The sequence below is a fragment of the Phaethon aethereus genome (assembly GCF_964289735.1).
Source record: "Phaethon aethereus genome assembly, chromosome: 6".
Taxonomy (NCBI): Eukaryota; Metazoa; Chordata; class Aves; order Phaethontiformes; family Phaethontidae; genus Phaethon; species Phaethon aethereus.
Genome location: NC_138580.1, coordinates 27,191,218 through 27,203,777, shown reverse-complemented (window position 1 = coordinate 27,203,777; position 12,560 = coordinate 27,191,218). Strand labels below are relative to the sequence as shown.

Genomic DNA, 12,560 nt, shown 5'->3' with positions numbered 1-12,560 from the left:
ATGTTTATCTTGGACAACAAAGTTACAAAATGCTTCCCAGTATTTGGAAACACTACACAAACAGATAGGGCCGTCCACACCTTACCTGCAGAAGAGCAATAACAACGACAAGGAAAGAGACAAATAGAAGCATTAGTCATCCATGGACGTGGTCCCACCACATCTTACATCCCTATGGGTGCAGAGCCTGTGCTCAGACGTAGTCACCAGGAGGGGAGGAGATATGTATATTTTTCATACTATGCCTCTCATTCTATCTATTCCTGTCAGTTTTTATTTTTAAGGATCCCCCAAATTGTTGCTAGTATGTTGGATGCTTTCTGTTCTACCCAGCCACAGAGGTAGTTGTAACTGTACTCCAGAGAGATAAGCAGCAGAGAGGTGGAGGAAGACAAGCTAAAGCAGGTTTCCCTCTTTACGGATAAAAAAGCAAAAGCCCTTACGTGCTGCAAACGTTCCAGCAATCATCTTCCATCTTCCACCTAAGCTACAGCTGAATGTGTCTAATTATCACTAACATCAGCATGGTCGGGCAGCAGTACAAGCAGCCGTGCTGCTGTCTCACTTCTCCCTTTAAAACACGCGCTTTATTACACGATCTCTCCTGTCGTCTTGGGATCCTCTCCGGCCACTTCCAGTCAGGGCAGTGAGGGAGGGAAAGGGAGTGGGTTCAGCCTCGGAAGGTACCATGCGATACGAACGCAAGCGGTGCCACCGCGCAAGGGTTGAAGGGATACTGTACACAAAGCAGCGCCGGGTTCTCAAATGCATCTGTTTCCCTGGCTATAGCACGGGCTGCAGAAATACAATGCTGGTTTACGGCTGAATCAAATCTCACTTCAGTCACGCTACTGTCGCTGTCCTTGGAAGCTGTTTTAGTTCAGGATGCCTGCACAGGCCTTCCTTCTTTCACTTATATATCCAGTGCTGAGTTTTGCCGAAGAAAACTCAGGGAAGTTGACATTCACTCTTCAGCCTGCAGTCAGGAGTCCTTCCTTTGCCACCTGCGCCCATGCAGACGAAACCCCAGGGGCAGGAGACCATGAGATCAATGTAGAAACTGCTGCGGTCTCCAGCTTCCTCCCCTGCAGCGCTGCGGTGACCCAGGCAGGGCCGCAGGGAAGCCATGGCAGCAGTGGCAAAGGGGCATCTGGGGCTGCCCTGCAGCTCAGAGCTGCACCCAGCTGGCGCGAAGACCCTCAGCCCAAGCCCTGCAGCTGTCCCATCGTGGTGCCAGCAAATGGGGAGACTGCTATGAGGCCACAAATCTGGTTCCCACACATGAAGGTGAAGAAAGGGAGAAGCTTGGTCTCACTTTCTGCAATACCCATGGCCACAAATAAGCTGGTACAGAACAGGCACCGGTGTGCAGCAAAGCATGGCAGAGTTTCCTTTTCCTCCCAAGAGGCAGGGAGGGAGCAGAGCACGAACCAGACTTGGTTCAGTTCCTGCTTTCCTTACAAGGCTGCGCAAGCCTGGCCCGTGGCTCAGGCTACCCTGCAGTCTTGCCTCGTAGCCCCATTTGACTCCCTCCCTTTCCCAGCTATAGACTTCGAATGATCGCTAGTCAATGTTGATCAGTAAGTGAGACCATCTCCACATAAGGTGCCCCCACATCACTAAGACATCACAGAACATGAAGCAGCTCACCAAGAACATGTTAGTACAGAAATAACAAGGCTGATACATATTTGCCTTTCCATTGTATTTAATACATTTGTATTTAATACATTTATTTATATTCACCCATCCCTTCTTGTTTGATATGATGAAGTATTTGCTTTGAATGTAGCCACCACCTCAGCTGAAACGCAGAGAGATGTGACCAAGTTTGCCTGTTTGGTTTGGCCCTCTCTGTTCCTCAGCAGTGTCACAGCTCAAAGTCCGGGACAGCCGGTTCCCACACGAGCTCCCCTTGTGCCGGGAGATCACGGAGCCCAATTTGGGCACCTTCCCAGCCGGCTGCATGTGTTCCCCACTCAAATCCCAAAGATAACAGAACAAGAAGAGCCCATCCAAAATGGAGAGGAAGAAAGGATGTGCGATATCTTTATCTGGTCTTTTCACAAAAATGTCATTGCAGTTCACTTTTTCCCAAATACAGAGCCCAGTGATGGGCGATAAGAAGATGGAACTGAAAATTAAAACTGTAAAATAGGATCAGTGCTGTGCTTTGGTAGTGGTCAGTATTCGCCCCAGCACAGCCAGGAAGGAAATAGTTTGAAAATGCCAGATGCTCTTTGCAACTGGTATTTTGGACCTATTTCCAGCAGGGATTTCTCCCCTCCCCATGAAAACAGACACACATTCTCATTTAACAACTAATTGGTTTATTTAACAATACAAATTTCTTTCTACTGCATGGTTTAGCAGAGAGAACTTGAGAAACAAAATTAGCTTCTTTTCTTTTTTTTTAAAGTTTAAATGTTTACACAAAAACAACCTTTACTTCAGTAAATATAAAATTTACACACAAAAAAACTACATTAAAAAAAGAACAGAATCATGACAAACCAACAAAAAAAAAAAAAAAAAGGATGGGAATTCAGTGTAGAGGATCCAATTGCAAGGAAGGCAAGATGGGGCAACACTAACAAGGCATCCCACTTGTACACCTAGGTACCTGAAGTTGTAGGTACAATACAAACCCAAAATACATTAAAATTAGGATTAAAACCTGTATTTTTATACCATAATATTTTATCATACAAATATCTGTAAATTCTGTAGGCAACAGAGTCAACATGTGAAATACATAGTTTGCTCTTCACCGGAAAGTGACTGGAGTGGTGTACGGGCACCGTGTCACTCACGAGTGCGCTAACGGTCAGCAGGGAGCAGACTTTAGACGTCCAGCCCGGATGCGATAGCCCCTTGATTCTTTGCCAATCTGTGCTATTTCTCACACGTCCAATGACATAATGAGAAACTCTGGTCACCTTCAGCAGTGATTTCCAGCACTTCATCTCCTGGCATTAGTCTGTTACCTGACGTAGGCATATTCACCTGCCAGATCCCCTGTTTCTCATTCCCTTTTGCACTTTATAACCTGAACTCTAAAGCTATCTTGTAGCTACCAAGACAGACTGGCTTCTAGGCTGAGATATTTGGGATACACAGTTCTTCAAGCCACCTTCAGGAATCTGTAGAAATATTTAAAGTAGGGTGGACAATTCATGGTCAAAGGTTATGTGATACAAAAAAACAGGGACCTATATAGTGATGGATAATTTTTGATCTAAATCTTTAACATTTTTTCTATTGCTTTAATATTTAAACTTAACATTCAGTTTTCATATATTAAATGAGCAGAGCATCTTATTGGTGGAAGTGCTACATTATCTCAAAAAACACCAGGTAGTAAGGGAGACTGTAAAGTTTAAAATTAAATGTAATTTTAAAAATCATTTAAAGGGATCAAGTCTCTTGTCTTATAATCAATATTGTGACTGGCAACCTATAAAAGCTTAAATTATAAAACTATTAGTGACTCTACTTTTTAAACTGTATGTACTATAAAGCTGTATCTTTGTTACTTACGGATGTTACAAAATTTCCAAGCCAGCAAGTGAAGGGGGCGGGGGGGGGTGGGGGGGGGGAACGTAGTTCAATAGGTTTACAGATTTCTTTTTCACTAAAAAAGGTTCATTCCCCTCCCAACCCTGCAACTGTTTTTGCGTCATAAAAATCTGATAAAATTTATTCTAATCCTCTGTTTTCTGGACAGATGATATCATGTTCAATCATGCTTTGGAAGACCATTTTCAATGGATAACTGTAGTTCTCTAGATCAGCAAGTCTGACTTGCTTTACTTGGAAACAAAAGCACCAGACTATCTCTAACTTGGCCCTTGTCCTGCAAAAAAAATTTGTAGCAAGACTCAGGCAGTCTGTTCGGGGAGCAGGACTGGCCCTGAAGCAACCTGCTACATTAACTTCTGGAATGAGCATGTGCAATGCTCTCATTCCAACTTGAGAAAGAGCTGAACAGTATTAAATTTAAGGAAATTGTAGAAATGACATTTGTTCTGTTAAAAAGAAAACAGGGAAAACTTAAACAATCCACAGGTATGCATTAAGCATTTAATAGCAAGCCTTTGCTTATGTATATTAATTTAAAGATTATCCACAGGGATCTGTGATACATTGGCCCTGCCTTGTTACAATAATTAAATTTATTCAAATCTTAATTTAAAATAGGAAAACAAAGAAACTACTCCTTGGGGAACATGTTTATTGTGTTTGAGATGATACACTGGGTGCTCTCTGAGCTACAAAGGGAAAAAGGAAATCCTTTCATTACAAACTGACAAAGGTAAAAGTTAAAACAGTTTTCACAACAGCATGTACCACATATTGGAAATAGATCTGGGTTTAATACAAATGACATAATTCCTAGTAATCTACAGCTACCTTTAATAACTTCATACAGATAATGAATTAGGCTAAAATGCACTATAATATTTGGTTGACTTCAGGAACAGTATCCTTAGTACATCACAAAATACATTTTGATATCCCAAAGAAGCAAGACTTGCAAGTAGGCATTTTAAACATAACTAATCTACAGCTACAAATTTCTACTCTTGATAGCATTTACCTTTTTGGGGGGCAGTATCCCAGTCTTCAAAAGGATAAAAGCAGAGTAGAATCAGTATAACATATACACAGAAGTCCGTATTGTAAAGGCTATAAAGATTTGTTGCACACTGCAAAGTTGCCTTCTGCACCTTCACACTGCACAAGTAGTTTGTCATTTATGTTGCGTATCTCTTGGTCCACTGTCTGGCTATCCTGTCATGTTCTGCTCTGTTGGTCAGGTACTGAGTGGCTATGCTTCCAACCAGAGGGTCAGCTGCAAAAGGCAGGAGAAGATGCATTAGAGACCATTCCATAATTAGAAGAACAAAAAAAACCCCAAAATCAAAACATAACAAAACAATAAACACATGATTTAAAATACAGAATCTATTCCAAAACATAGTCTTTGTCAGGCCAGAAAACGCTGTGAGATACAGTGGGTGTCTTATTGTACAAGAGAAAGCACACAAGGCACGATGAACAGAAAAAGAAAACAGAAAAATCTGTTGTGGTTATCTGCATATTAATTAATCTTGCCCCATCCTGGTGCCCAGCTTTCACCCCTTTGGAAGGGCCACCGGGCGCAGGGCATGTTCAGCGGGCGCAGCCCGGCGCGCTCCTGTCACGGTGCTGGACAAGACTGGTGTACATTAGGGTATCAGGACTGTAGGGGACACACCAACGGGATCCGGTTTGCTTCAGGAGTCATCAAACTTTTGTATCAAAGAGGTTAATCCCTTTCTCTCTGATCGTTATCGGTCTTCTGAAAATGAACTGTTAGCACGACCGCTCGGTTCCTGCCCTGACCGCAGGCAATTGGCGTTCATTGCCTAATGACACTGGTCACACAGTCGTTGCTGAGGAACTACTGCCTCCAGTGGCGTTCCTCCCCTCCCAACAGGAACAGGAACTCTCTTTTTCAAAGAGAAAAATCCCTCTGAATGTCATCCCTCACGGTTGCAAGATTAAACGTTTCAATTGCTGTCTTAAGAGAAGGGACTTCCTGCGGCCACTTCTGGCCTGCAGGATTTATTAGTTTATAACTCAAGAGAACTTTTTTGCTTTCCTGGATTGACCACTCACTTGCTGGAGCTCCTGCAATACAGACCTTCAATGACATCAGCTTATTTTCTCCACCACACCTTGGGAAAAAAAGGGCTTAATGCTATTTACTTTCTGTTGTGCCACAGGAGTGAAAAGCGCCATTAAATGCGGGACTGCATCCAAGCAGGAGTGTTTCATCCCCAATTTTAAAAATACTACTTTTTATTTAATCACAGCAACTAAGTCAAACAACAAAGAGTGGATGCTCAGTAAGCTATCAGCTCCTTACCTGGGTTGCAGTCTGTCAGAAGAGAACAAATAGACAGCAGAACCTTTGAAATAGTCAAAGCAGGGCTCCAGTTGTCTTTCAGGATATCCAGACAGATGACTCCCTGACTGTTGATGTTGCAGTGATAAATTCTGGTACGGAAAGTAACCTAGAATCACAGCGTAAGAGAGAGAGAGAGTCATTCGGTGTTGCCCAGGGATGCTGCCCCTTCTCTCCGAGCAGCGGCAGCGCCTGGGGCACTCCCAGCTCTGCAGAGCTTCTGCGGAGGCAGCTCCTCTCTGCTCGTTTTCCAAAACACAATTATTTACCAGAAGAGTGCGTAGTTACTGTAGTCATGGCTTCTTTTAAGAAACCTACCATGGGGATCTTTGGTCCATAAACTGCTTTCACGCAGGCCCTCTCTCTGGTACCCACAAAAATTAGGACTTTGTAGTACTGCACGCTATTTAATGAACTTACTGCACGTCAAGAACGATCTAATCACAAATGTAACTTTCCTGTGGTTTCTGAAGGTGAAGAAGTAGACGGAGTTTGGCTGCATGTGCAGTATTAGTTGGTATTTTCCTTTCTTTCAAAGAAAGCTTAAATATAGACAACGAAAATTAATATTTAATATTGCAGTATTGTATTATTCTTGTTCAAATTAGCAATGAAATCTTTGCCTTACCCTTCATTAGGCAGGACATACTGTACAGCCAAAACAATGCTATCACACTAACTAACACTATCCTTGTTTCTAAATTATTTCAGACTAATATCAGTAGAGCATGTAAGCATTATTCTGCACAAAGAAGTAGTTAGAAATTTAAGTGCTTTAATTACATAAAGCACAAGAAGATGAATAAAATTTTTTTTTCATACTGATGCAGGAGGGAAAAATCCATGATGTTTTCTGAAACTACTGAAAATTAAAAAATGATCATGCTCTAAAAAAAAAAAAAATCGACAAGATTTTCATGAAGAATTTGTCCAAAACTCTGCATCACTTCATTGTAACAGTATTAACTGAGAGAATATTAAATTTTGTGGGTTTCAGAGAAGTGTGAAATACATAGAGGGTATATTATTCTTTATACTGTAATCTTCCTGGGGATGAAAAAAGGTATTTGATTTATAATAAGAACGTTACAGCCACAAGAGCAATACGTTGCAGAAATGTGTGGTAGAATGTAAGAATGTATTTAGTCTTTGCGAATGTCAGCAGTGTCCTTTCTGGTGACTCTGTCAAGAGTTGTAATTTGGCGTTAAGGGAGGGGAGAAGGGAACAACCTTTAACTTCTTTGATATGCGTTAGTAAATTATAATTTCTTAAGTGTCTATACTATTTCTGAGCAAGGAAATGAAATTCTAGCTTAAGGTAAAATTAGTTTCATTTAATAAAAAGAGCTTTTGCTTAAAAATATTATCAAACAAGGTTGCTGATCTTACCAGTAGTAAAAAGATTGACATTTTACAGTAATGGAAATCATCACAGTAATTCACCCGATTTGAAGTCACAATATAACACTCTAGTTTTCTATCTAAATTTTTTTTAGCTTTCTGTTATATTGCTAAAAATTACATGAAAATATATAATACAGAATCTGGTTTATAACAGAAAAAAGTTTATTATACATGCATTTTAGTAGCTGGAATGAGAAAAAGAAAACTGAAGAAGGTCCTGTGCTGTCTTGTATTAAAATTAAAATTTCTTGAGTCTTAACTCCTGATCAGAATTCCATCTCATTTATCACTTGGTAAAGCTTGGAAATCGCTATTGACTGTGGTGATTGGGAAATAAATTAGACACAGAATTTTTCCAAAACTGCAAGCCAAAATTTTGGACTGTGTAGTTTTTGAGAGACCATAAACAAGTCTGATATTCAGAAAGTGATGAACATGCACTCGCTGCAAGTTACATTCTTCTCACATGTGAAAAAAAGATAGACACAATAAAAACCCCTTACCCTTACCTTTGGTGGCTTGAATGGATAGTCAGATGAAAATGTGATATCCAGGAAAAAAACGCCTCCTTCGTATACAGAACCTGGAGGTCCAAGTATAGTAGATCTCCATTCATAAATGTTATCTCCTTTAGGACCGGCACTGTGCAAAAAAAGAGGAGAGAGAAAGAGAGAGTCAGGTGTACCCTTCAGAGAGGCATTTTATGGATTTCCTTCTTCGTTCATGTTGTTTAATACAAACCACTTGCCTATCTTTAACACCTGCCTAATTTCCAACTGACTTCAGTGGGCTCAGTGTTTTAAACAAGCATGAAAGCTGGGCACTCCGCTGTCCCTTCAGCGATACAGCGATGAAACAGATTGGCCATGAACTACTGGACTGTCACTGTCTGAAACATACCCCCAGATCTGCGTTCTTGAGTTTGTGGTTGCTCTGAGCTTCTACATCATGCCTTTCCAATGACATCATATCCATACACAAAAGGAGTTGTGTATCTTGACCACGTTCATCTTCTCCAGGCATTAAATGGATCATACCTTCACAAAAAATGTGACTTACATGTACATTGATGCACATTTATTGCCACTTGTTTCACAGGCTAGAGTGAAATGTTACCCCCTTGGGCAGGAAAACTGGGGATGGGAGAGACAGAATCAAGTAACTTGGAACTGAGCTTCTTACAGCAGTGTCAATCCAAATCAGTTTTCTTCAGGATATGTTTGTGTTATGCCTCCAGGCAATAGGCATTGAGATTACTATCCAAAAATAGTTTATTTTAAGAAGTACAATACCGAACGCATTTCTCACTAGGGGAACGGTTATTGCATAATTAATTATTAAAGTAAAGCTTTGAAAGAAGGTGTAATGAACAAGTATTTTCTTGACTTCTGAGACATCATACTTAATGCTATTATCATACAATAACCATCTAACATCTTCACACACACACACACACAAAAAAAATCAAAGTACAATCTTATTTCTGTAAGCAAGTTGCATGGTAAAAACTAAACTAATGTTCCGCAAAAGGTCCTGAATCTTAACTGCTGAGATCCAAACTGAGTGCTACAGAAAACACCACCGCTGAGCTCACGCAGGCACGTGGATTCATCACATCTATGCAGACAAGTCAATAACGTGACACTAAAAGATGCTCTCAACTCTCCCCACCTTGGCAGCCTCTCAGGCACCACCTACATCTTGCAGACACATCGTGAAGCGTCCCCATCCTTCTCCCTCTGTGGTCCCAAGGAGCAGGAACTGAGGACTGTCATATGTGATTGCCCATGAAGCAAGAGACAGGGCATGGCACCAAGCTGTAGCTTGGGAGTTTGTGGTTTCTGGCATTGCTCGACACTCAGAGGAGCCTCCCTTACAAGCCCTCCAAGTGTTAAGGCTCTTCCCATGTCACGACACCTCATGTATTTGCCATACGTGTGTCCTCAGTCTATAACACGGCATGTTGGACATTCATCCTTATTATGTAGCCAAACATGCGGAGACGCTCATCAGAGATGAGGACTACGAGCAGTCTGCACTGTGCATCTGCAATTCCCACACCAAAAATTTAGCTATTTTACATTAAAATCATATTCGAGAAACAACCAAAAGCTGATTTTGATTATGAATTCCCTTTCAATTCATAATTTCCCAACATGTTTTTTATCTTGCGGATGTTTCATGTACCAAATGTTTAAACTGTTGCAGGCCTTTCATTAGCAGGACAAAATAATCATGGATTTTGGCTGACATCCTATTTAATTAAAAACAAAAAATTATTTGATGGAGCTGTAGCTATTTTTCTGTTGCCAAAATGAAAGCAGCTAACAACGGCATGCTGGCCTCCAGAGCACAGCTAAGAAAGAAAAACTAGAAGTGCTGTCAAAATAAAGTTTGAGTCTAAAACCGCTGATCTTACCTTTCTATTTGAAATGCATGCACAAAAGTGTAAGAAATTTTAGGAAAAAAAGGGAAACCCAGAGGCAAGGAGGTCCATTTTCGATGATGTAATGAACCGTTCATACCCCCAGTCACTCCAGAAGGTAATTCCATTCATGCTCTCTAAAAAGCAATTAGTGTAAGAACTGAAAATATTGGGGCAATAATGACAATATTTAAAACCCACATAGGCCACTGAAATGCTTTAATTAATTCTTGACATTCATCAAGCTTACAGCTAATTAGTATTGTGCTTGGAAACCAAATTTCTATGGAGCAATTCAATTTCAGCATTAGATGTCCTAATGACTGTTTTATAGTTTAATGCAGAGGTTAGTGCTCATGCCTCGTGTGTCAGGTACCTTTCTTCCCTACACCTCTAACAGCTGGATGCAATTCAATCAGATTAATGAAATAGCTGAATTAAATTAGTGACATATTTCAGCCCAATGAATCAGTCACAATTAAGTGCGGCACCAGTCCGGTGCCAAACTATCTGTTAATCACTCGCCAAGTCAGAGCAAGGGCATCTATCAGCCAGTAGCCAGAAGCTGAGTGCAATAACCTCTCTGCCTATTACTGTCTGCTCTCCTCTTCTATGTTACCGCTAGCGACATCTAAAAGGGTTGGGCTATAACGTGAGAAGGGGAATTCCTAACCTTGTCAGAGGAAGAAAACGCTGTGTTGGAAACTCCTCCTACTGCTGAGAAAAGATTGCTGCAATGACAAAAGTAGCACAAAGCCGTAACAATAACCGCTCTCAGATAAGGGTGAAAATTGTTAAATCGAACAATTTCATTACATCTGATGAGGTTTGTGAAATTTCTATTTAACTGCTGAAATGGTGTCTCACTTCCAGTGCTGTAAAAGATAGCCCTGCTTCATTAGCAACCTGAAAATCCCCAGTTACTACGTTACTGGTGTGAGGAGACACAAGATTAAAGAGCAGAGACAAGACATCACTCTTGGCTTCTACCACCTGCGTATTTCCACTGGAGATCATCCTCAGCTAGCCATACACTACTTTGTCTTTTGTAGATGTACCAAGGTAATCTTTTTTGGAAGTAAACAAACCCACGCTCTCTAAGGCTCGGCAAAACATACCAGACCTATTCACAGCAGTCTTGGCCCCTGCAATGATTTCCGCAAGGACAGGACCGTGGGGTTACACCCACTTGGATGACTGCAGAGAAGAGCAGAAAGCGCAGTCCTGCCTCCGGCAACTCCTCGGTTGCGTACCGAGCTGCGAGCAAGTGCCGAGCCCCGCGAGGGTTGCTGCCTTCCACTCCCCGTTGCCGCAGAAAGCCACAAGGAGGGAACTGCCACTCCTTGGTGCAAATCTAACTTCGCCATTCCCACAGAGGACAGCAAAGAACCTGGGCGGAAAACTGGGCATGAGGGAGCTTTAATCTGTGCACAGTTTTCTTTTTCATTGCTACACCCAGAAGAAATACTGTCCTCTTTCTGTTGGGCACTAAAGGGGTTGTCACGGGAGGTGCTGCTAGGGGCTATATCTGAGCTCTTTATTCCCAGATGTTCTCCTGCTATTCCTGAGACTCATTCTCCTCTTGCAAACACAGGCCTCAAGCATCTCACCTTCAACCTTGAGAGTTGTGGTGAGTGACAGCCTAGGAATCTTTCTCGCCATCTCACACACTGGACAGAATACCCCAGGCAGAGCACTACAATGAGGAATTTCCATGGTTTTCTTTCCTTTCCTTTTTTTATCGCTGAAAGACCCAGCTCCTTCTGACTTCCCCCATGGAATCCATATGGACATAAAATCCTCCTCTATTCTGTCCTTTAAAACATAAAATCTTGATGGAGCAACGGATCTGGCAATAACTCAGCGTTTTGGCTACACAGCACACATGTGCAGCTCATTGCTACCAGCCTGCTGCCCTCCTAAATTAGCTTGCAGAACATCACAAATTCAGTAAAGGCACCACCAGCATATTCTCAATAAAAGAACCACTTGATCCTTTTTTTTAAATACGGGCTTAAAAAATCTCAGACAAAATAACAAACCAAATTAATTGAAATGACAAAATATTCTTTGCAAAATTAAGGGGGTTTTACTCCATATACAAAAGCTGGATTGATTTTTTAAAAATAAATTAGATAAACGGACAGAATAAAGTTAACTGGCTACATCTGCTTCCTGAGTAAATATTCATTATGCCACTTCACTTAGGGATATATACCTGATCCAGATAAGACAAAGGATTTATAACCACGCTTTATCGAAGCTAGTCCACTGAACAGATTTAATTTACAAGTGTGACTTCAGATGCTGAATTTGAGAAGACATGAGGTTAAACTCTAGGGGCCCATGGGGTCACGTCAGGTCCTTTAAACCTAACTCTGCTGAACCCTGGCACTCAGGTTTCATGAAGACGAAGAGCAGCTTTTTCCAGCACCGTGTTATGAGCATTCACACGGATTCAGCAGCATTCACACCAGCAAGAAGTCTGTTAGCCTCCTGACGCAGTGGTTGCAGAAATCAGAATTCAGCATTTGTTACAATTCACTACATCAAAATGCATTAAAGCTGCCCATATGGAACTAGACGCAGGATGAGAAACTAGGACAAGAAATTTCCAGTCTACATGATGCTAGTAGCATGCTGCTTTCTGCACTTGCTAAATGTGCTTCTCCTGTCAACAGCACTCCTCTGAAACACGGTGCTCTAAATTTGGTGACAGAATGCAACTTCGTAGTACTGAGACTGTGATAATTAAGAAGAAAAAGAGTGAAGGAAAGT

General features: G+C 41.4%; 1 protein-coding gene across 2 annotated transcripts in view; it reads right to left on the bottom strand.

Annotated features, from left to right (window-relative positions):
- Positions 1–4,757: 4,757 nt before the first annotated feature.
- UBE2E3 (ubiquitin conjugating enzyme E2 E3) overlaps positions 4,758–12,560 on the bottom strand; it is a gene marked incomplete at its 3' end in the record, with an annotated part of 55,860 nt that continues 48,057 nt past the window's right edge. For both annotated transcript variants that reach the window (XM_082001317.1, XM_082001318.1), the window contains exons 4-6: positions 7,867–7,999; positions 5,915–6,062; positions 4,758–4,855 (exon numbers count right to left, since the gene is read on the bottom strand). In XM_082001317.1, the coding sequence (XP_081857443.1) occupies positions 4,758–4,855; positions 5,915–6,062; positions 7,867–7,999 (379 nt within the window). The remainder of the gene's footprint in view (positions 4,856–5,914; positions 6,063–7,866; positions 8,000–12,560) is intronic.